At 38.9% G+C, this 21,900-nt stretch overlaps 2 protein-coding genes across 2 annotated transcripts; one reads left to right on the top strand and one right to left on the bottom strand.

The window, feature by feature from the left end:
- Positions 1-520: 520 nt before the first annotated feature.
- Positions 521-3,734, bottom strand: LOC146985807 (doenitin-1). Its single transcript, XM_085780592.1, has 6 exons — positions 3,573-3,734; positions 2,271-2,462; positions 1,450-1,626; positions 1,242-1,286; positions 944-1,022; positions 521-822 (listed from the first exon to the last, which is right to left on the bottom strand). The coding sequence occupies exons 1-6, from the start codon at positions 3,634-3,636 to the stop codon at positions 735-737; spliced, it is 645 nt and encodes a 214-aa protein (XP_085636718.1). The 5' UTR covers positions 3,637-3,734; the 3' UTR covers positions 521-734.
- Positions 3,735-7,930: 4,196 nt separating this feature from the next.
- ca12 (carbonic anhydrase 12) lies at positions 7,931-17,623 on the top strand. Its single transcript, XM_085779080.1, has 9 exons — positions 7,931-8,019; positions 8,352-8,372; positions 10,944-11,123; positions 12,212-12,354; positions 14,132-14,227; positions 14,316-14,379; positions 14,611-14,768; positions 14,946-15,072; positions 15,740-17,623. Exons 1-9 carry the CDS (start codon positions 7,956-7,958, stop codon positions 16,390-16,392), a joined length of 1,506 nt encoding a protein of 501 aa, XP_085635206.1. The 5' UTR covers positions 7,931-7,955; the 3' UTR covers positions 16,393-17,623.
- Positions 17,624-21,900: the final 4,277 nt, after the last annotated feature.

Here is a 21,900-nt window from a genome sequence, read left to right as displayed (position 1 = left end):
CATATGCATCAGACTTCAGACAGATTTAAGCAAGTGTCAAGTGATGATGCAGTTGTATTTTGGAAACACTGACATACATGAGATCACTGTTAAAAATATTTCAGTTAAGTGTTCAGGAGAGGATGAGAGTCCAAACCTAAAATGGTAGCTACTGTTTCTGAGCACAAGTATGTTTTAAGTGGAAATAAAATAAGATATATGTTTTTCTTGCCATGAATAATGTGTTTAAAGAATGTCTTTTTGACAAATAATTTTATTAGTGATTCATTACTGATTGTGTCATTTAAGACATAAATGGTCTATAAAATGTTCACAATTTCCAGCATTTTGTCCAAAAACAGTACAAATATGACTATGTTCACTTTGCCATAAACAAAGCAAGAAATTCTAACAAGAAAAGCCTAAAACAAAGACAATGACTGCCATTTTAATCAGTTCAATTGACTGATTATTTGAAAAAATGTGAGCTCTATTTTCTTTTTGATTACAGTTTAACAAAATTTATTATGATCAGTGAAAAAAAGCAACAAGTTCCCAGCAAAAAATACAACTTAAGAAACATTGCTTTGCACACAATACAAAATTGAACAAAACTTTAGAAAAAAAAATCTAATCTACATTGGACTTGTATTGTCATAATCAATTGATATGTTTGGCATCAAGACTAAGAGAGTCACACTCATAATGTTCAAGCATGTAAAAACAAGATGTTTCTTTTGAAATTACACTATTAACTAGTCAATTTCAATTCCCTGCTCCCGAAGAGGCAACTCAGTCTTGGCGTCTTTATTTTTCCCTGCTCCCTGGTTTGCCTTCTTTTTCCTGAAGAAAAAAATAGGAAGATAATTAGAGTAGAATGGTAAACTATAAATGATGTTATTGCTTTGTAGTTGCAGTCTGTCATTCCTTGTGTAGTACTAAAGACCAAGAAAAAATGTCTTACTTTGACTGAACAGTCAAGACAACCAAGGTTATCAAGAGAGCGGCAACAATGGCACCAATCAAAACTCCACAGATGATTGCTGTTAAAGAGAAAAACATTGTAATGTCATAGGTTATGTACTGAAATCAACTAACCAGACAATAATATTTTTATGCCGATGGTAAGGATCTTTATAGAACCCAGTTTGGATGAAAAACAAAATGAGAAATATTTACTTACTTACTACATTGTGACGACTGTGTAGCCTTTCATGTTTTTAAGTAAGATATTACACTGAAATTATTGTGTGTCCACTCACCAATAGGAGTGTCTGGCTCTTCTTCTTCCGGTTCATCACCATCATCTTCAATTACATTTTACAGGTCAGAAAACATGATGAAATGGAAATGATGATTAATTTGTTTTATTGACATACTGATATATAGCCTACTGTATTTACAACATATATAATAATCAGCAACATACAAGTGTAGGCCTACAAAAATAAGAGACAGATTTGCCCTCACCGTGGATACCAGCACATGTGGCGTTGCACCTCTCCATGCTGGTAAACCTGTTTCCGTTTCCAATGCAGCCAGACCAAATGAACTTTTTGCATTTGTCATGAAAAGAATCGTAATAGTACCTCAAATGCTGACCACTACATTCACCTATGGCCTTTTTGAAGTGGCAAGCTGTGGTTTCTGTAAAGAGAAAAGCATCATCATCATCATCATTATCATTAGTGGTAATTTGATTGATCGATTGATTTAGTGTCAAATTATTAAAACTTTATTTAGCAGGCTTTGAAAGCCTTGGGAGGTTTCATCCACACTTTTCTGTAAAAAGAAGTCCTGCTCCCTCACCACTTGAGGGCGTATTGCATATACTCAATTTGATACATATTTCTACAGCCTTAGAGGAAATACTACATTACTCAACAAAAGAGTTATGTAACGGTTGAAAATCTTCATTACTTGAATAACACACAAAATAGTATCTCCACTGATAACATGAAGACTTCATTATTACTTAAAACTAGGGACAGGGATCTCTGTCTAAAATCTTATTGTAATGATTATACATCTCCCTGTCTTTGTCTCTCAGTTCCCCCTGCAGGAGCCCAGGTGATGATGTCGTCTACCTTTCATGAACCTTTAGGTCATAAATCTCAAGCCCATTTGCAAGTTCATGGTCCAAAGTCCTTAGCAAACAGCCAAGAAGCACATGTTTCTTTAGTCTGAGCCCATCTACTTTTACATTTTGTATAACTGAGGATATTTGATTCAACAAAATGAATGATCACATTAGAATGATAGGCTAATGTAAATGGATAAAATGATCTTACCATCCATGGGGTACAAATCATTGGCCCTGGTGGAACAGTTTCTTATGCACTCTCTTTCATTTTGAAAGCGGTTTTCATTCCCCCCTTGGCCATGGTAAATGAATGGACTGCACTGATCTTTGATGGGATCATAATACACAGAAAAGGTGAAGCCTCCGCCTTCACCTGCATCAACACCCTGTCGACAGAACTCTGTTGGATGATAAAATAAATTCCAAGTCAGTCACAATTTGCCATACTATTGACTACCTATACGCTTCATGAGATGACCATTGTACAGTATCTATACAATACAGATACAGTATGCTTCAGTAGAAATCATCAAGAGATACCAGTGATCACATACAGTAACTAATGTTTAACTAACCCTCATCACCAGAGACCCACTCCCTGTTTTTATGACAGCAATAAAAAATGGCAGTTTTCCTCCCACCCTTTATTATACATTTGACAGAAGGGAAGTGGTTTCGAATGCTCCATTTACCACATATACTCGGTTTTGGAGGGAAACTAAAATACGAACTGACAAGACCAGTCTGAATGCTTAAATTTTGAACCGTCCAATAATTTACACAGCCGTGAATCAAGTAGAGGTTGCAGGTTGACGTAGTCTCAGCTCATCATGCTCTGTTGGCCCAGACAGAAATAATCTCAGTGTTTAAAAGTTTAGAATTATAGAGGAAGGAATTGTCCAGTCAGCTTAGTGTGATCATTAGAAGTGTGTAAATAACATTTCCAGGGCAGTAAATGGAGCTTTCTTTTTTTCTGGTCACAGCTAAAGACAATCATTGTTGGTTTCAGTTGCAAGTCACAGCATGAGCATGAAGTTGGTAAAAAGGTAAAATACAATTATATCCTGCTGAGAGATGCAATGTAGACTTGTATAATAAACCAAAACAATTTTCATCATGTCTAAATATGCAGGCATCATTTATATTGTGTATAATTAAACCTGGTTCATTTAGTCTTTGGAAGGTCCCCACATCACAGGAAAAGTAAAAGATCCGAGCACCAATGTGAGCGCCATGTTGCTCTGAAAGGGCTGAAGGTGAAGCTTATTTTCCTTGACTCAATTTCACTGACACATTAGACATGAACCAATAACAGAAAGTATGTAAACCACAATATATAAATATATATTTTTTTACCATTATATGCTAACTAATGACATTTTCCCTTTCATAAAAGCAGCAAGACATTAGATTAAAGATGAGCCTATGTGCCCATAGCCTTGCCAGTTATTATTACGGTACTAGTACAGATTATCAGTTATAATTTTAAATGAGGAATAGCTTCATATACCTGGAGTTGAATGGCTGATGTGGATTACAGCAAAAACCACTCCCCAGAACGGCAGGTGCTTCATCTTGCTGTTCACCTTCGTGCTGTCACTGCTGAAGTGAGTGGCGGTTGTAAACTACAACAGGGGTGGGTTGTCATTACTGACCTTTGGACAGTCATGTACCTAATGGTGACACCTCTAATCGAAACAAATGATAACAGTTGGGCCAGACATCTTCCTATATTTATTGCTCTTACTGAGAGCAAATAGTCGCAACTTCAGAGAGCTACTGGGACGAAACTAGATGTAACAAACTCCATGTTAGTGTCTAACATAAGACGGTGTGTCATAATATTGCGTTGTATTTGAAACATCACCATACAAGCTGGATGGAGACAGGTCAGTAGAGGAATTAGAGTTACACAAGCTTGATGTAGTGGCAAACTACAAAAAAACTTACTTTCAAAGCCACCCGAGTTACGAGCAGGCAGGGTAGGTTTACAATCATTTTTTATTTCTCACTCACAAGTCACGGAAGTGTCAGGTCGTCGTTTTGCAGTTTTATTTCATGTTGTTATAGCCTACATTGTAATGGAAATTTTTATGTTATGACCCTTGATTGAACTTTGAAGATGTATGCTCATGAACTTTAGGTGAACTTCGAAGATAGCGCAAGTTGCACTTGTCTGCTGTGCATAGAGCAGTATGCAGGTGTCCGACTTGGTTCCTATTATTTTATGATGATTACGCTTAAGCAAGCAGTTGTCTCCATATCCAAAACCACAGTGAGATGTCAACGAAATGTCAACATGCCGAAGTGTGAAAAAACCACAACAAACCTTCAGTTACAGACAACCACTCGCTTCCTGCCTTTACATACTGTATGAGTTAACCTTATAATAGTCCAGTGACATGTCATGAGCGCTAAGTGCAAACTTGTATTATGCAAACTTATTCTGCAAGAATGCAATAATGTTATGGGACAATGTTTGATGCTGCCTCCAAGGAGGAGCACATGGCTCCTTCCTGCTCTTGTGCCTATGTAACCTGACGTTACCAAATCTCAGTGTGCACTCTCGTACAGACTTTTGTGTGTATGACAGTCCACCTCTTGCAAGATAAAATAAAATACTTAAAATGAAACCTCAATTTGCTGGACTTATGATTTTCTCTCTCACAAGTTAAAGGAAATTTCCACAACAACATCCAGGTATAAAATCTCCATCAATGTACATCCAATCTTCTCTTACATTCCTCACACATGAAGATATTCCACAAACGTTGCACAGATGATGCTTCAACAACTAACAATATTATAAGGGTAACACAGCGTAAAGTAACGGTTTTCTCTCAACCTAGCACTGCTACTAATTCACTTTTGGACCTGTATACTGTACCCCTGGGGGTTACGGTGCGCATGTGCAGTGCCTTGTTACCCAGAAAGGCAATAATGGCATCACAAAAAAATAACAAAGTAGGCTATAAAACACCATAAACACACTTGATTTTGTAATTTCATGGAGCACGTTGAGAGTTTGAGCATCATACTGCAGTTTTAGTGCATAGATGTTCAACAGTGAGATGAGTGCAAATGACACATAACCTTTTGCAGAGGGAATAGCTGTAGTCCCCCTGTCACTGAGTGAACTCAGAGACATACTCTGTCCACTTAATTTGCCATTTAGGATTAAATACTCATGTCAGCTTCTCATGGTCGCATGTGTGATCACTGATCACCCTCATCATAAACCAGCATAAAAGGAAGACAACAACAACTTAATTAGCATTTTGTTTACTGTATGGTAGTTAAAGTAATCAACATCAACATAATCAACAGCTCACTATGAAATATTTTAATGTTCTTTTAAGGTCTTACTCTGTATTTAAAGCAGAAGTAAGCGATATTTTTGTGTTAATATAGGCTAAGTCTTAAATAGTTATATCTTCCGACGGGAATCACTTACATGGAGTGTTTGGATCGAAACACGGGTCTCTCAGTCCCTCTGCTCTGCTCTGAGCCGAGGAGAAAACTTTTCTCGTATCCTACAAGTTTTATCCAATGAGGAGAGAGAACGGCATGAAGGGCTGTGTGTGCAGCCAAGGGATGCGCGTGAATGTGGTGACGTAGGGACGAGGACCAATAGATCCATGACGAGGGCGGGGGCTGCTAACTCCATCGGCTGACAAGACGTTATGGTGCGTTCAAGGCAACCCGTAACTCGTGTTTTTCCGACCTGTGAAGTCGTACCAGTTCGATCTGGTACGAGTTCACGGGTCGGAAGTTACGAGTGGCCGTTATAGTGCACTTTCACAGGTAAAACAGGTCGGAGAAACGCGAGTTGCGGGTTGCCTGCACGCTACAAAGTCGTAAGTCGTGACTTGAAGCTGTAACTTACGGTTTCAAAAGCCTGCCTGGAACGCAGCATTAGCCAAAACGACCGGATCGCTTACTTCTGCTTTAACTGTGCTCGTCTGTATCTATCTGCTGTTTGTTTTATGTTATGTTAAAGCAGATATCAGTGGAATGTTTTTGTTAATATAAGTCCTAAATAGTCCTATTTTCCGTCAGCAATCACTTACATGAAGTATTTCAGCCTAAACACGAGTCTCTCCGTCACTCTGCTCTGCTGTAACCCGAGGAGAAAATTTTCCTTGTGGGATACAAGTGTTATCCAATGAGGGGAGAGAACGGCATGAAGGGCTGTGTGTGCAGCCAAGGGATGCGCGTGAATGTGGTGACGTAGCACGAGGACCAATTGATGCCTGACAAGGGCGGGGGCTGCTAACTCATGGTGCGTTCAAGGAAACTCGTACTTTGTGTTTTTCCTTCCTGTGAAGTCATACCAGTTCGATCTGGTACGAGTTCACGGGTCGGAAGTTACGAGTGGCCGTTATAGGGAACTTTCACAGACAACAGGACGGTAAAAACACGAGCTACGGGTTACCTGGAACGCTACCAAGTCGTAGTTGTGACTTGAAGCTGTAACTTACGGTTTCAAAAGCCTGCCTTGAACACAGCATTAGCCGAAACGGCCGTGCCGATGATATCTGCTTTAAACTGTGTTTTTCTTAACTTATATTTCTTTTATGCACACATGAAAGAAAATTTTCCACTGCTTTTTTGCAGGGGACAATCAAGGTTTTCTGATTCTGATTCTGAAAAAAAAGAATTTCAAGGGAGCACAGGAACAAGGTTAACGCAACGTGTGTACACTATTGTGTCTTTTTTTCTATTGAATGTAATTTATTTTCTGCTTACTATGTAAGTAAACTTTTCACCATATACTTTTCACTCCAGAGGGTTGGGGGATGCCATGAGGCCTTTGAAGCCATATAGTCACAAGTCTGAACCAATTCAGTGTTAACAGCTGTTGCTGTGATATCCAGATGCTTAAATGCTTTGCACAGTTAGAAGTTTCCAACAACCTATAATTTGAAGATTGAGAAGAAGATTAAGTCTGGTGTTGTGTCAAATTCCGTTTCCCACTCGATGAGATATGGGTCTCCCCTTACCTCAACTTCCCCCTAACCACATATATCTACTATGATTAGGCACCATAATTTGTGGCAGGTAAAGTGCAAAAAATTCAAAATAAAAACAATTCATTCATTCATTTTCTATAGGCTACCACTTGGGTCACGGGTCTCAGCTAACTTCAGGCTAAAGGTGCGGTACACCCTGGACAGGTCGCCAGTCTATCACAGGGCTTACATAAAATCTAATTAATATAAAATAAATTATGGAGGGTGTAAACTTTGACACAAGACCTGTTCAAATAAAAACACATCTAAAGTATCACTGCCAAGAAGACCAAAGTGTCCCATGAGTGGTAGGCTATACGGTTCATTGTTAAATATTATGGTTCACTGAGAGGAGGGGCAAGGCGAACTGCCTTTCTACAACCTTTGGGTGCACAGTGTCTATTTTAACTGCTGGTTTTTATCATAAATGGTGACCCTCCATTGTGTTATATGGGGCCACAAGTAGGTAGCAGTTGTAGGACGTGGAGCCCTCACACCTCACCTGTCAGTGTTCAGTCAGCCATCAATCACTCATTTGACGTCACAAAATTTGAAGTCTTTCAAGTTTCTGCGTAACACCGCCTGCGCACGTGAGTGCCGCTCAGCTCGAGCTTTCATCCGTCGGCAGATTTCGAGCCTAAACCCTAAATGAGTGACTTCGCTTGGATGCGGTCGCCTCTGTTGAGCTGTCACTCTCCGGTGACCAGATGACTCTGGAGGCTGGTTTTGTTGTTGCTCTGACGTCAGTGCGAGCTACAATGAAGCTGACAACATGAGTATAAAAGCCCGTTTGAAGACTCGCGCTCTGGTGCTCCACGCTCCTGCTCTGCCACCGGGGTTAACGTCAAGCTGCTGCACGAGGGTGGGCTGAGGAGACCAAGATGCACCTTCTGAGCTTCACATCCGTCTTTCTGCTCCAGCTGATTTTCTGCGCTGTACTGCATGGTAAGAAGGTTCATGAATTCATTAAGATGAGAAGAAGAAAAAAAAGTTTTCATGCACTTTTAGATTTAGTTTGAAGCAGTATAAGAAGATGGAAATAATTCAAAGCAAGATATTTGGATTATTCTTTTTTTTTTTTTTTTTTTGCACTATTTTGTGCAGAAGAGATGCAAAACAGGTGTCTCCATCCACCTCACTGAAATATGATGGGATGAAATGTGAGGTTAAAATTGTTAAAATATTATATTGTTTTCTAATACATATGTGCACTTGAATGTCTAATTATTCTAATATGCTAATACTGTATGCAATGGGATTCTTTTTGTCTGTTTCAGGTGCCAAATGGACATACAGTGGTAAGTGATATTATCTCTGTAAACATAAATATACATATAATTGCAGTATTGGAAATATCTACAGTTGCATGCAAAAGTTTGGTGAACAGTGAAGCAAGTGGAAGATGAACTGATCTCCAAAAGGCATAAAGTTACAGATGACATATTCCTGTTATATCCATCTTTTACAGATAGGCACACTTAGTAGCCTATACCTCGGCTCGTAGCACCCCCTTTGGAAACTATCATAGCGTGTAAATAGTAAATAGCTTGTCTGATTCCTTGGTCAAAGTTATCTGAGACCTCAAGCGTGTCCCATTCTTTTGCAGGGCGCTGCTTTCCCTTTTTCACTCTAAAATTGAATTTGAAATCGAATGCAGTGCTCTCTGATCAAAAGGGGGAAAAAAACCCTCTTGTTGTGGCCTCTTGTTGACCCCATAACACAACCAGTGCTGACCACCCGTCCGTCACCTCATGTAATTGTAGAACTCATTATAGACTCTGCAGTCACAATAAGTGGCTGACTGTCTGCATCATGCCTTTAGGTCTATATGCTGGGGCTTCTTGAACTATGACTCTCTCTTACATAAACTGTGCTCAGGGCATGACCTCTCGTCATTGTGTCATTGCTACTCAAAAGTCTGTGGCATTCAGGGACTGAATGTGAAAAGCAAGATAGGTGCAGCAAATCAACTTACTAATATCACGATTCTTTTGGACAAATGATTTTGACTTCTACAGTCATTGGGGACAAACGTACTGTACTATTTATGGTGTGCAAATTCTTTCACATAGACACATCAGAGATGAATAAAAAAAAGTTATTTTCCCTGCACAGCAATTTATGGTCAAATGATTATAGTTAGAGGAGACTTGCTTAATTCAGACATCAGAAACGCTGATCCACTCTGTTTTTATTATAGCAGCGGCTTGGCGTTAATGGGAGTAAGTGACGCTTTCACTTTGTAGAAACATAGTTGTTCATGTGGGAATCTAGAAAATTAGATCCTAACAAACAATGCAAAATTAGAAACATTTCTAATTGATCAGCATGTAAAATGCTTAATAACTCTTTGAATTAAGGAGCAATGCCATTGTTTATATATAAGCTTCAGGCCTCCTCCTAAGTGCAGTGTAGTAGATTTCATCCTCACTTACAGTCAAACCCTGGAGAGGCCGTGTCATAGTCAGTAGTCCAGAGGGCTGGTAGCACTTTCTGTTGATGGGGGCACAGCTGAGTCATACAATTTATCTCCACCTCAACACTCCACCCACTGGCAAAGGACAAACAGTGAAGCTTAATGTAGGGGTTAAAAAAAATGATGTTGTTGATGGCTGTTGTAGTTTTGTCAACCTGCTCTGCCAATGATGTTATCTTCAGCGGTATACTTTTTAGAAAAACCAAGTATAAATCTTTTCATTTAACGTCCCGTTTACATAGAAAAGGCCCCATATTTAAGAAACCCAGTCATGTATGTTCTACCGAGCACTGCCAAAGGGCCACCAAAGGCCACAGAAAGCCATTATTAAAGGGCAGACTGGGTCTAATTAAAACTTTCTTTCTTATTATAGGGAGTGTTTGCCTCGATTGAACTATGACTTTTGCTTCATACAAGTATTCAGTGATTTCACAGCTTTACTTGATGCCTTTTGGCATGTCTTGTACAGTCAATTCACTGGGAACTGACAGTCGGTTTGGGGCAGGCTTCATGCTGCATCATTCATATTTAACCACAGTCAGCTGGAATATACTGAATGGCAGGGTTTTTTTTAGATAATTAATTAGTTAAATATGCAGACGGGATGAGAGCACTGGAACATTCAGGGCCATTCATGCCATTTTTTTAATGTCACTGCTATTATGTTATTTCAGATTTGAGTCCATTCATTTCAAATTAGTCGCCTCATTAGATACTAAGTATCACATCTGAAAAGCTCAGTGGAGGTCTGCCTCAATTCAAGCACACAGTGAAAATATCAGAATTGAGGAGCTTCTGGATTTTCTCACCAATCAGTTTAGTATCACCATTTTCTTCTCTATTGAATTATTTCAAAGCCTTTCCCCCTCGTTGCTTTTGCACTGAGAGACACCCTCATGCAGCTGAGAAGACTTTGTAAAGTGCATGACTTGATTTGAAAATGTGGCCATTTTCACTGTCCCGTGTTTTATAGAAACCTCTCATTTGGAGAGAGACAGTGTTCTCACTGACTCTCCCCGCAAACAACAGCCTGGTTCTCACTCTTACTGCTTTAGAAAGGGCCAAGAGCAGAGCCACGGGCCTCTCCCATGCCGCCTTGGACATAGATAATAATACTTCACTTTGATTGCAGATAAAATGTTTGGTAAGCCAGGACATGCTCTGGCCCTCTTTGTAGCCACCCCCTGTTCTGTTTCATTCTGGGGCACATACATTTTCTCATTTGCCCTTAAGAATAGAACAGTTTTATATTTGAGAGGACGTAAAAGACACTTTTTTGATGGTTTAGTAGCCTACCACTGCACATTATGTTAAAATTGTGACACAAGTGTTATGAAGCAGTCATGTCTCAAAGGGATTTTATTGATTATAATTTACAATGATGCTTTTTCAGGACCAGACGGAGAGCACCACTGGCCTAAGCATTATCCATATTGCGGTGGGACTTTCCAGTCTCCAATAGACATCAAGTCAGATCTACTCCGGTTTGACCCAACTTTGCGTCCAGTTGAGGTTCAGAATTACAACTTGTCACCCAATGAGCAACTCACACTTGGGAATAATGGACATTCTGGTGAGTATATCATTGCATTTATCCACAAAACATGCAATCATGCACAATACTTAAAATATAATGGGTGCTTTCATTTAAAGGTATCTCAGGTAGCAAACCCGTGTGTCAAACTAAGCAAATAGTAAACAATACTATGTTTTGTTTGGCTTAATATCTACAGCTTCTGTCAATGTATTCATTAGAGATGGCCCCACATAAACCTGGAGGAGTCTGTTCTTGCTGTACAGACTTAATTTCTAGGTCATCCCTAACTAAAATGATAGGAGGATTTTCTTTTTACATCTGCCACAGCAATTTTCCAAAATCACTCTCCTATTATCTTAACTGTCCTTTTATCCAAAGAAAGAGCTCCATGTTTAGTCTGGGAAAATATGAGAAGGAGTTAGTCATATTCTCTGCAACTACGGTCTGATGCATCGTAACAAAAGAGCCAAGCCTCAGTTAAATGTTTTATATCTATTTACAGCATAGTCATAAATTACATTTTTAGATACAGCAATTAGAACAAAGATTACTATGTCACTGTGCCACATATTTGGCTTGTTCAGACACATGAATGATCATTCAATCATTCATTATTTTCTGTTGATGAAATATACTGTCAGAGAAACATAAACTGAAACATCTGTCGCAGAGCTGGTGAGATAAGCTATATGTCTCTATTCAAGCATATAGAAATTCATGTATATGAGGGATTTCAGTGTCAGCCTGTATAGCTGAACATGTAATGTCTGCCCGGTGTTGGTGATTGCTGTAATATCTGCGTAAGTAAAATGCTTATGTATGCACACCTGATGGGCCCCAACACCACAAGCGGAGTGGCATCATCAGTGTGACGTGTGTTTCAAATAAGCTGACAGGTGTTTTCCTCCTGTAAATGTTCATCACGTGGTGACGAACATGCAGAAAGCGCCACGCGTCACCATGCAGTTTCTTAAACATAGCTGTCTCAGTTTTCCTTTGAGAGCAAAGGATGCTTCATCTCATTACATACAGTAAAGGTAAAGTTTCTTGATCACTGAAGTAACCCACCTCCACCCCTGATCTTTTATGTGTACCTGGGTTTCACTTTCTTTTTTGAACCACAGTGCAAATCTCCCTGCCCTCGAAGATGTACATCTCTGGCCTGCCTCATCGTTACACAGCAGCCCAGCTTCATTTCCACTGGGGCTCTTCCAGCAGACCTGCCGGCTCTGAGCACATGGTGAACAGCAAACAGTATGCAGCAGAGGTAAATGCAGCATGTCTTACTAAAGTGACAGAGGTGTAAAGTACATTTATTATTCTAGTGCTCATTTGCACCTTTACAAATCTAAATCTACACAAATTATGTGCCTTTTATTCCATTGTATTTATTAGGCTCTTGCAGATAACACGGTAAATACACAACCTTAGAGAGATATAGATTTAACATATAAAAGAGTTCATACAGTGTCATGCAACATTACATACTGTAAAGTTATTGATAAACCTCTCTACAAATGGCTTCACCCTGACAACATTAGAATGATATTTACAACTTAATGCATTACTAATGAATAACTGCTGAATAGTACATTTGATAATTACATACTGTAGCTCAGTCACTTATTTGCAGTGTCAGGCCACAACATCTCTGACTCCAGACAAATGATTTAATACTTCATGACTTCAATGTGTGACATTTGACTGGCGGAGAAATCAGAGCCACAGGCACACTTGGAGACTTGCAGACACTGCTTATAAGCTTAAGGAACTCTCCAAAGCTCTGCGTCTGCATGTTACTGCTCCACTTTGTCAGCATTGTGACAGGCATACAGTTTTATATCTACCACTAAGACAATGTCAGCAGATGCCTATAGTGCCTTTCCCATTCCACCATAACAAACAACTGAACGCTTATATAAATATCTTCTAATTTAAGACATGTTAAAGTTTCTTTCTTACAATAAACATGGTTTAAGTCTTTAAAATCTTGACTACTGAGCTTCTGAAGTGTTAAGCTCAAAGTTGTTGTTGTTTTTGTTGTTACTGTTGTTTTTCTATGACTCATCCCTAGCAAATTAGCATGTTTTGTCACTTAGTTGCACACATTAAAAGGAAAATGCATCATCTCAGTCAGCCTCAGACAGCGTGCCTTACTTTTGAAGGTTTTAAAGAGATTAGAGTGCCAGACTATTATATGCTTTGGTTTTCAACCACCTCTAGAAAGGAGTGGCTGTCTGTGCTGTTTAATGTGTTGAGCCCTGTAAGCAGTTTTCACACACTAGTTTGGTGTTTTAAGTAAAGCAGAAGATTTGATTGAAACTTTAAAGAGCATGTAGGAATCTCTTTTATGATATAAACAAAAATAGGAGTCTTTTTTATATAATTTGGTATCATTTTTGAATTACAGTGGGTGGAAGCTGTAATGGTTGCAACCTGTGTGCTTTATGTGACCATGTTCCAGCTGCAGCAGAGCCACATATAAGGTGCTGTGGTTTGACCTGAGTCTCTGAGTGGACACGTCGAGCGCATGCATCTTTTCAAGTCTCTCCAGACTACAGAACCACAGCTCCTTGATGACATGTTGTTATTGAGGGATGGAATGATGGGAAATTGAACTTTTCCCAAAAATAGGGCAAATGCCTACCTTAATTCCCAAGTCAGAGCAAAAACTGTAAATACAATTTCATCATATTTGACTGGAATGACCGACATGCCTGTCTGTTGCAATGTATACACAAAACAAACCACAACAACTGACAGTCTATTATTGTATGCACCACCCACTAAAATGATAAATGTCCAGTGCTTCCTGTCTGCTTATGTCAAAGATATTTCACTTATAATACATCTTCTGAGCACTGCAAGCTATATTAAGTCACAATTATCTGCAAATTTGTTCATGTGAAGATCATTTAAAAGGAATCTAAAGAGAAATGTAATCTGTTATCAATTATACAAATATATGTTGCTTAATGTTATATTACTCACCTTAGGTGTAATGAATCTATATTGTTCTAGACGTATTCTCTTTTTCTTCACAGATGCATGTGGTACACTTCAATTCAGACAAGTACCCCAATATGTCCATGGCTGTAGACAAATCCGATGGCCTGGCGGTGCTGGGAGTCCTGATTGAGGTGAGACACTGTCACTGCAACCTGTGAATATCAGTGTAGCAGAACTACGAACTATGATCCATCTACGTTCCATCTGTTTTCTATACAGGTTGGAGAATTCAATCCTGCCTTTGAACAGTTTTTGAAGTTCATAAATGGGATCAAATATAGGGGTAAGTCTAAAGTTTTCTTTTCTTCTTTTGCAGTTTAGACACAACTTACCTACTTAATAAAACTTACTTAGGCCTACATACCAAATCCTAGAAGGACTGTAGGCTTAGCTGGGATCTTCTTGCTTTAGGGTCAGAATCTCCATACTCTTTATCACCTCATTCATGTTACAGTTGAATTTTATTTTGACATAAATCTGTACTAAATACTTTTCTTATTGATTTAACCTGCAGATCAGAAAGTGCAGGTGCCTGGTTTCAATATCAGAGCGCTGCTTCCTGCACGTTTGGATGAATACTATCGCTACGATGGATCCCTGACAACTCCTCCATGCTATCCAAGTGTTCTATGGACAGTGTTTAGGAATCATGTGACAATATCTCGCAAACAGGTGCTTCGTCACGGACAATACCTTTTTAAGCAGATGTGATAAAAAGATAAACAGGCCGCTGCGATACAAATGTTGAATTGTATTTTTTTTTTCCAGACAGCTCAATATAGTTGGTTCCCTTATATTTAAATTTAACTAGTGTGGAAAATTGCCTTTGCGTTTGTTTTGTCTTCACAGTTTCTGGCCCTGGCAACAGCCCTCTACTCCTCCCATGCCCAGGACTCAGCCCCTGTGCCACTGAATGGCAACTTCAGGAAACCGCAGCTCGCTGACAGCCGAGTTGTCCTGGTATCATTTAAAGAGGGTAAGTATGGCCTTCAAAACGGGATCGCTTTATTGTTGGAGCATGAGCACAAAGGTCACATATACGACATACTGACTGCTCTGCTTTAAATATGACTAATCAACAGGTTTGAATGATATAAGGGGTTTTCCTTTGCAGAGCACAGGGGCTGGTTGGCTTTGGCCTGTATGGTATCACCTGCTTGTGGCTGAGCTTCTATGTTGATGTCATTATTAGTCATCTTCAAAGCTGATTGAGTTTTATGACTTTGTGGGAAAGTAGGCCACCTTTGAAGGGGCACGCATGAACTGTCTCTCTGACATTTTGTGAATTTTTGTGAATGTCTGCAGTCCTTAAATTTGTCTTAAAAGGCTGAGTCTCATGTGGTTGGCTGGTTTACCACACTGGTATGGTATTTAGATCTCTATAATGCTGTGCTAATGTGCATGCTTTCCTCATTTCAAAGCTTTCCTCTCAGAGCTTTGCTTTTCTAATGGCACATTTGTTTGGACATGGCAGCGTGGAATCCTCTGCTGTTAGCTTTCATCAGCTGCACGGCTTGTGCATTTAGCTGATCGCTACAGGCAGTGCTGTTGCATGCTGGGTGTGAAGGCCCAACGTTGTTCCAAGGAGTGTCCCGCGAGTTAGGATGTTTAACAAGTTTTGATTGGCTCTGTGTCCGGTGCAGGCAGAGGACTGCACGGTACTCTTTCACTCACATCTCCACTCACGAGGAAACAAATCGTTCAACAACTGCTGGTTGGCGACCTAGCAGACCTGGCTGATGAAGGGCTCTATAAGCTCCTTCCAAGTGGCTCAGAGAAGCTCCATGCTGGCAGGAAGAAAGACCTCAAGAACTACCACAGTGAGACTCTGTCCAAGTCCAAACAACAGATGCTGAATCCATCCCCGCGGAAGAAGAGCCAGTCCAACCGCTATGTGGGAAAGTTGGGGCTGGCTGAAGATGCACTCTGCTATGTCTCTCTGGAGCAGAGAGTTTTCCATCAGCTCAGACAGTCTCACACGGAGAACCAGCTGGTTCACGCTCTCAGAGATGTAGTTTTCCCTGAGCTCAACCTGAGGAGCTACCTGGAGTGTAAATCAGATTTAGCCCTCCCCACTATCAGACACATTCTTCGTAGACGGCCAACAGATGAGGTTCTTGAGTTGGATCGCTCTCTGACTAAAGCCTTGACGAATCAGAAGAAGACCTCCACAGCACCCAAGCAAAGTGCCCCAATAACAAAGTCTGGTAGCTTCTCCCCTGCTGCTGCCCCCAGAAAACCACACAGCCAAGGTTATCCACATCCTTGGCTTCTGCCAATGGAGTGGGAAGACTAGAGAGATTCCTGACATAACTGAGACTCACATTATGTCACTTTCTGTAGCAGACATCAATCATGTGTCCAACAATGAAAGACTAATTTCCATGACACAGCCTGCATTTTTTTTGTTTCACACAAACATATTTAATATTTAAATTATTCTTTCCAGTAAGTGCACATAATTATAAGTTCTACCAGAGAGGATGAGTTGTTTTACTATAGCTATTGTTTTTGCACACTTACTCAATATGCATAACCAGTCATCCCCACTGACTGTGCTCAGTGCTCTAAGCAAATTCTAAACTTTAAGCCAATCTTATGTTGATTTTTGTTACAGAAATTTACACAAATAAGAAGTTGTCTCTTTTTCTCAGTGATCTAATGGTGTGTGCAAAACTTTGCATTGCCATACAATGCTTTAGAATAGACTTCTTTGAAGCACATATTTTGTGTTTAGAAATATGTATGCATTGAGCTACACGTAGTACACAAAATAACTGGCAAGGAACATGTTACACTGTAAGCCAAGTTCAGTTCTCTTCTATGGTATTTGTGAAGCTAGCTAGTAATTTTTGTCTTGCACAATATAGAGATGCAGCTAAACCAAAAGAATTTGCAAGAGCTTAAGCGCTTTACATAGCATCCCTGTCTTTGACAATTTGTACATCTGTTCAAACTGCCATCTCCAATAAGTAAGGAAACAGTTACTGTACAATACATTGGGAACTCTTTTCAATAAAAGCATTATACCCAAATCGCACATGGTAGATTTCTTCCCTACTGTATTTGCAGCTTTCACACTGAAATTATAGAGATTCTATAAATTATTATTTAGGATGTGTTCTCTCTGCCAGCTTAATCCTCTGCAAGGCCACATATGGTTGGCGTTTCCCAGCATACACAGGGCAAAACACAGGGATAGAGACTGTGATATTTAACTTCTATACACTTATGTTCTATATCTATACAGTAGGCTAGAGTATATGAGGCATGTAAGACTGTGAGCAGCATATTTTTGAACAAAAGAACAGAAAAGAAGAACCGCCTGTTTCAGCCAGGTTTTAGGCGACTGGAGTTGTGTGGTGTCTAAAATTTAAACCGTCCAGTTCTAGGAAGCCAGGGGAGCTTGTCTTACATTACATATATTCTATATATTCATCAATATGTTTTACTCATAAAGACTTAAGTGAGGTATAAATATATATTTTGCTTTCACTACATAGCTAATATTAGGACATGCAGAAATGGAAAACTTTGGAAACAATAACACAGACACCCACCTCACTTCCTTATTGGGTCTTATCAGTCATGACTACCATGAGTGTAACCTGGAAAACAAATAACAAGTTTTACAGACTTTTTTGTCTTTGGTTGTGGAGTTAAATTCTCCTTTTACTGTTCCTCAAAAGCAATATTGACTAACCAATTGTAGAGTAGACCTGTTTCTGGAATGGCATGCCCAGTGTAGGCTACATCATTGGTCATGTGATAATGGGTTCTCAGATGGAAAGAGATGATTATCCATTCAAAAATGGTCATCTGGATGGACATGATATTCAAGATAAGCTGTTTTCAGGGCGCTTAAGTGACTCACAATCAGAAAGTAGGCTAATGAGATGATCCAGTGGAACAGGAACTGGTTAGCATGCTAACTTCAGTAAAAGTTTTAAGGTTGATTTAATTAATGTGCTTATTTTCTATATGATTTGTTTTATTATCTGTTATGAAAACCCTTTACGTTTTTCCATGAATGTTACCACGTATAAGGTGTCTTTCATTTTCCCCTTCTTCTTTGTTTTTCTTTGCTAATTAGCTGATCCATCTTGGATGAACACTGGTATGTTGCTTTTCTGTCCATTTTCTACATTTACTCTTTACCTTTTGTTATATTGTCTTTATCTTGTCGTAATCTTCATCTCACACATGGGCAATGAGAGATCCTCCCATTTGCGGGCCACAAACATGTTGTTTCCTTTAGTAGAGTTTAAATAAATAAACAATGTAGTAGGCCTAACAGTTAATAATCATGAAAATCATGGCTTTAAGTTAAAAACTAATCAGTTACCAAGCTAAACCATTTCTATAACAAATTTATAGTGTGTTGCATAGAATATCCCATGATACATGGTAAATAACTATACAAAATTACAACAAATATTAATTTGACCATTTAAACAATGCCTTAACGCATAATCATTTTAATTATGATAAAACATTGTATATGAATATACAAGCCCATATCCCAAATAAGCATGCAGAAAAACAAACCAGTTATCACGTAATACTTTGTGCCTCTTTTGCCTCCATGCCCTGCAGGTCTACTGGTTACCATTCTGGTGGGCTCTGCACTGGGAATTGTTTTCATTTTCTCTTTAATATGTTGTCTATTAAGGCAAAAACGGTAAGTAAAGGGCAAAAACATAACAAGACACTATAGTTATGCTAACTGAAATCATCTTCTGTACATAATACTTTATAAAATGTACTATTAAGTTTGACCAGTTATAGGTAATTATGTACATAGGTGTTGAGATTAACGCTTGAAGATGTGGGCATGTGTGACTCTTCCAAAACTGAAGTCAAAAGAGCTGAACTATTTTAGTGGGCAAATTATTTGTTTTCTTTGACTAATTTTGGAGGATGAGATATAAATATATTTGAAGTTGACAATTGCAGAGGATATTTCAAGAGAATGGCTAAACTTTACGTCTTGGGTTAAAAAGGGAGTGATGGAGTTTACAGGGGTTGTGTCCTCATTAGTTGAGATTTTTGGGAATGTAGACTCACTTGTGCCGCTCTTAGTCATCCATGACAGTGTGACATGTAAATTTTGAGCCCATTTTGTATAATTGTGGTTCTCTATAAAAGATAATTGGTACCCTGGGGAATATTTTCTTTGGTTTGCGTTACTGTGTAATTAGAGATGTTTTATGGCACATAGTTAAGAATACATTTGAGAATTAACTTGAGAAATTAATTTCCCAAAAAATGAAAAACACTCTTGGAGAAAGTGCAACAATTACAGTGTTTTAGGTGGGTTTGCCTAGCAGCCAACAGATTATTGAAAATGTTTGATTTATTCAGGATTGTTTAATGATTGAACAAACAAGATGAGGCTAGTGCTAATTCTTTTTAGGTTTTAGTACGGAGGAACTGAATACATAGAGGAACATTTGATGATCGTGCTGTGCTGTAACCTTGAATAACTTCTGCAGGCAAAAGGAAAAGGAGGAAACACATGTAAAGAGAACAAAACTTTATATACATGTACCTTCCTACAATCCTACCTATGGTTATTTTACAAATCAGCAACAAATCAATGTACAAATGCCGTTGAATTGCACAAGCCTTTAACTTTTAATAACATCATCTCTTTACTGAGCAAATATTGCATTACAACTTTTTTTATATAGTCTATATATACATAACCGGACCGTTTTAGAAGATCTGCATGACGTATTTTTCTGTAACTTACAGTTATATAGGCCTCATGTTGAGTGTTGTAGCCATGTGGTATGTATGTGGGCATGGTGGTGTGTTTGGTATGTAAAACTCAGCATGATGTAGGTTTAGGGTAGAAACATCTGAAGAATTTTAGCAGATCAACTGAAACAGGGACAGCTACCTATAAGCTAGCCACTACATTTTGCACTTTACTATATTTTTGTTCATGGACTTTCTGACTTTCTGAGCAACTGCCACTACCATTTTAATGAATACTTGCATATTAGCTTGAATGTATGCTTCAGTCCTATGGGACAGTAATGAAGACTCATCAGTGTTGCTGCAGAATGATGTGGTCTTACATTGACACTCTCTTTATCAGCAACTCTGACTATTTCTACAACTTAGTACTGTAGCAATGAACGTGGGTTATGTCCTTTTGTGCCCACCTTTACTCTACTGGAAGTCTAAACAATACATTATAATGAAATATTCATAAATTAAGTATGTAGCAACAAACTTTCACTAACTTAGGGATAGATACAATCACATGGTGCCAGTTTACCTAAAGAATATATGTACTTTTAGTGATCTGGATATAAGTTTTCAACAATAGATATTTCAATGTATTCATTATTAGTCTATTAGATTGAATCTGCAGTCCCAAAACCAGAGTATTTGAGATGCTCTGTCTGGTTATATTACGTATAATATATAGCAACATTGTAGGACCTATGCCTCCTCGACACTATAATACTCCTATTGAAATAGGTTATGAAGACAAAACACTGTACAACATTGTAAAGATCGTTACTGCAAAAATACTATTAAGAGTATATTACTTCAGAGGAAAAGATAAGTTTGATTTGACAAGTGGGGCAAAGGGGTTGAAGGGCTGAAATACAGCAATCACTCATTGCACTATAGTGTGCTGAGAATTTCATAGTGTTGTCCAGTTTAGTTGGAGTTAAATTAAAAGACAAAATATCCCACAATTCACTGTAAAATACTAAGCACAGGTACAAGTGTATTTTTGTTTTTTTACCAGACAGTATCTGTGTTCACCTATACGCAGTGCATATCTCCATAAATATGACTTTTATCTACCAAGAAAAAAAAATTCTTTTAGATTTGATAATGACTGACGTTATTTTTCTACAAATGACATAAGGTTATTTTTGGTTAAGTTATGAACAGTTATTACAGAAATTTGATAAATTCACACTCTCCTTATTATACATCATAACCCTGGAGCAGACTGTGCAGGTCGGAACTGTTATTACTCTGTGCACTTGTCAAGTAGAGACCATTTAAGACTGCAAGTTGCATTAGAGATCCAGTAAATGTCTGAGTGACCTATGTTTCTTTTATTTCTTAGATCTGCTGCTGAACAGGACAAAGGCAAACATGCTGCATACAACGTTGGAGAGAGAGATGAGTACAGCTCAAGAGTATAGCTCATCTTCCAGGACCTTAATCCAAATGAACTCAATAACCATTTGTCCTTTTGCACCACCCATACTGTAACTGTTTGTGAAATTGTCCCATGGGTCAGTTTGGACATGTGGCAAAGGCACGCAAAGGTTTGACGAGATCTCATGATGAAGTTTGCATGCAGCACTGGGGTTTTGGGAAGTGGCTTGAGTTTTTTTTTCTCAAGCCACAGTCTGGACTTCCTTTGCTGTGTTGTGGCAGGCAGAACATGATGGGTCTCCATGCTGGATGTTAAAAAAGTTGTTTTATGCTGTATGACTACTTCCTCAGAGCGAGAGGAACATCTGTCCTCTCTAATCCCCTTTTATTTATCTGGCATGATGTGGTCAGTTTCTTGAGAGGAGCTCCAGGACACTTCCAGGCAAACGCAGTCAGGCCAAAGCTGAACTGGTGAGAATCTCAGGTCAAATAAGAGCATGGCACCCGTTCCCTTGGGCTGTCTTGGCATAGTGGAAAGCCCAACCACAGTCAAAACAATAGGGGGATAGGAGTCGACAGACATCTCTGATGGTAGGGTGGCCTGAGAGGGATGGGCTATACCACATTTCCACCAACCCTCTACTTAGAGCTGCTCTATGGATTTTAT

This window comes from Trachurus japonicus, chromosome 6 (genome assembly GCF_045865225.1).
Source record: "Trachurus japonicus isolate A0001 chromosome 6, Traja_1.0".
Classification (NCBI taxonomy): Eukaryota; Metazoa; Chordata; class Actinopteri; order Carangiformes; family Carangidae; genus Trachurus; species Trachurus japonicus.
Note: the sequence above shows the minus strand (reverse complement) of the source record. Positions and strands in the feature narration are given on the sequence as shown.

What these genes read in the sequence shown, in the direction of transcription:
- ca12 (XM_085779080.1), top strand. Translation starts at nt 7,956, where the DNA reads ATGCACCTTCTGAGCTTCACATCCGTCTTTCTGCTCCAGCTGATTTTC. An exon ending in TGGGAATAATGGACATTCTG is followed by an intron (nt 11,124 to 12,211) that starts GTGAGTATATCA and finishes TTTGAACCACAG; the next exon opens with TGCAAATCTCCCTGCCCTCG. An exon ending in TGACAATATCTCGCAAACAG is followed by an intron (nt 14,769 to 14,945) that starts GTGCTTCGTCAC and finishes TTGTCTTCACAG; the next exon opens with TTTCTGGCCCTGGCAACAGC.
- LOC146985807 (XM_085780592.1), bottom strand. Translation starts at nt 3,636, where the DNA reads ATGAAGCACCTGCCGTTCTGGGGAGTGGTTTTTGCTGTAATCCACATC. An exon ending in TGATTTGTACCCCATGGATG is followed by an intron (nt 1,627 to 2,270) that starts GTAAGATCATTT and finishes TTCTCTTTACAG; the next exon opens with AAACCACAGCTTGCCACTTC. An exon ending in CACATGTGCTGGTATCCACG is followed by an intron (nt 1,287 to 1,449) that starts GTGAGGGCAAAT and finishes ATGTAATTGAAG; the next exon opens with ATGATGGTGATGAACCGGAA.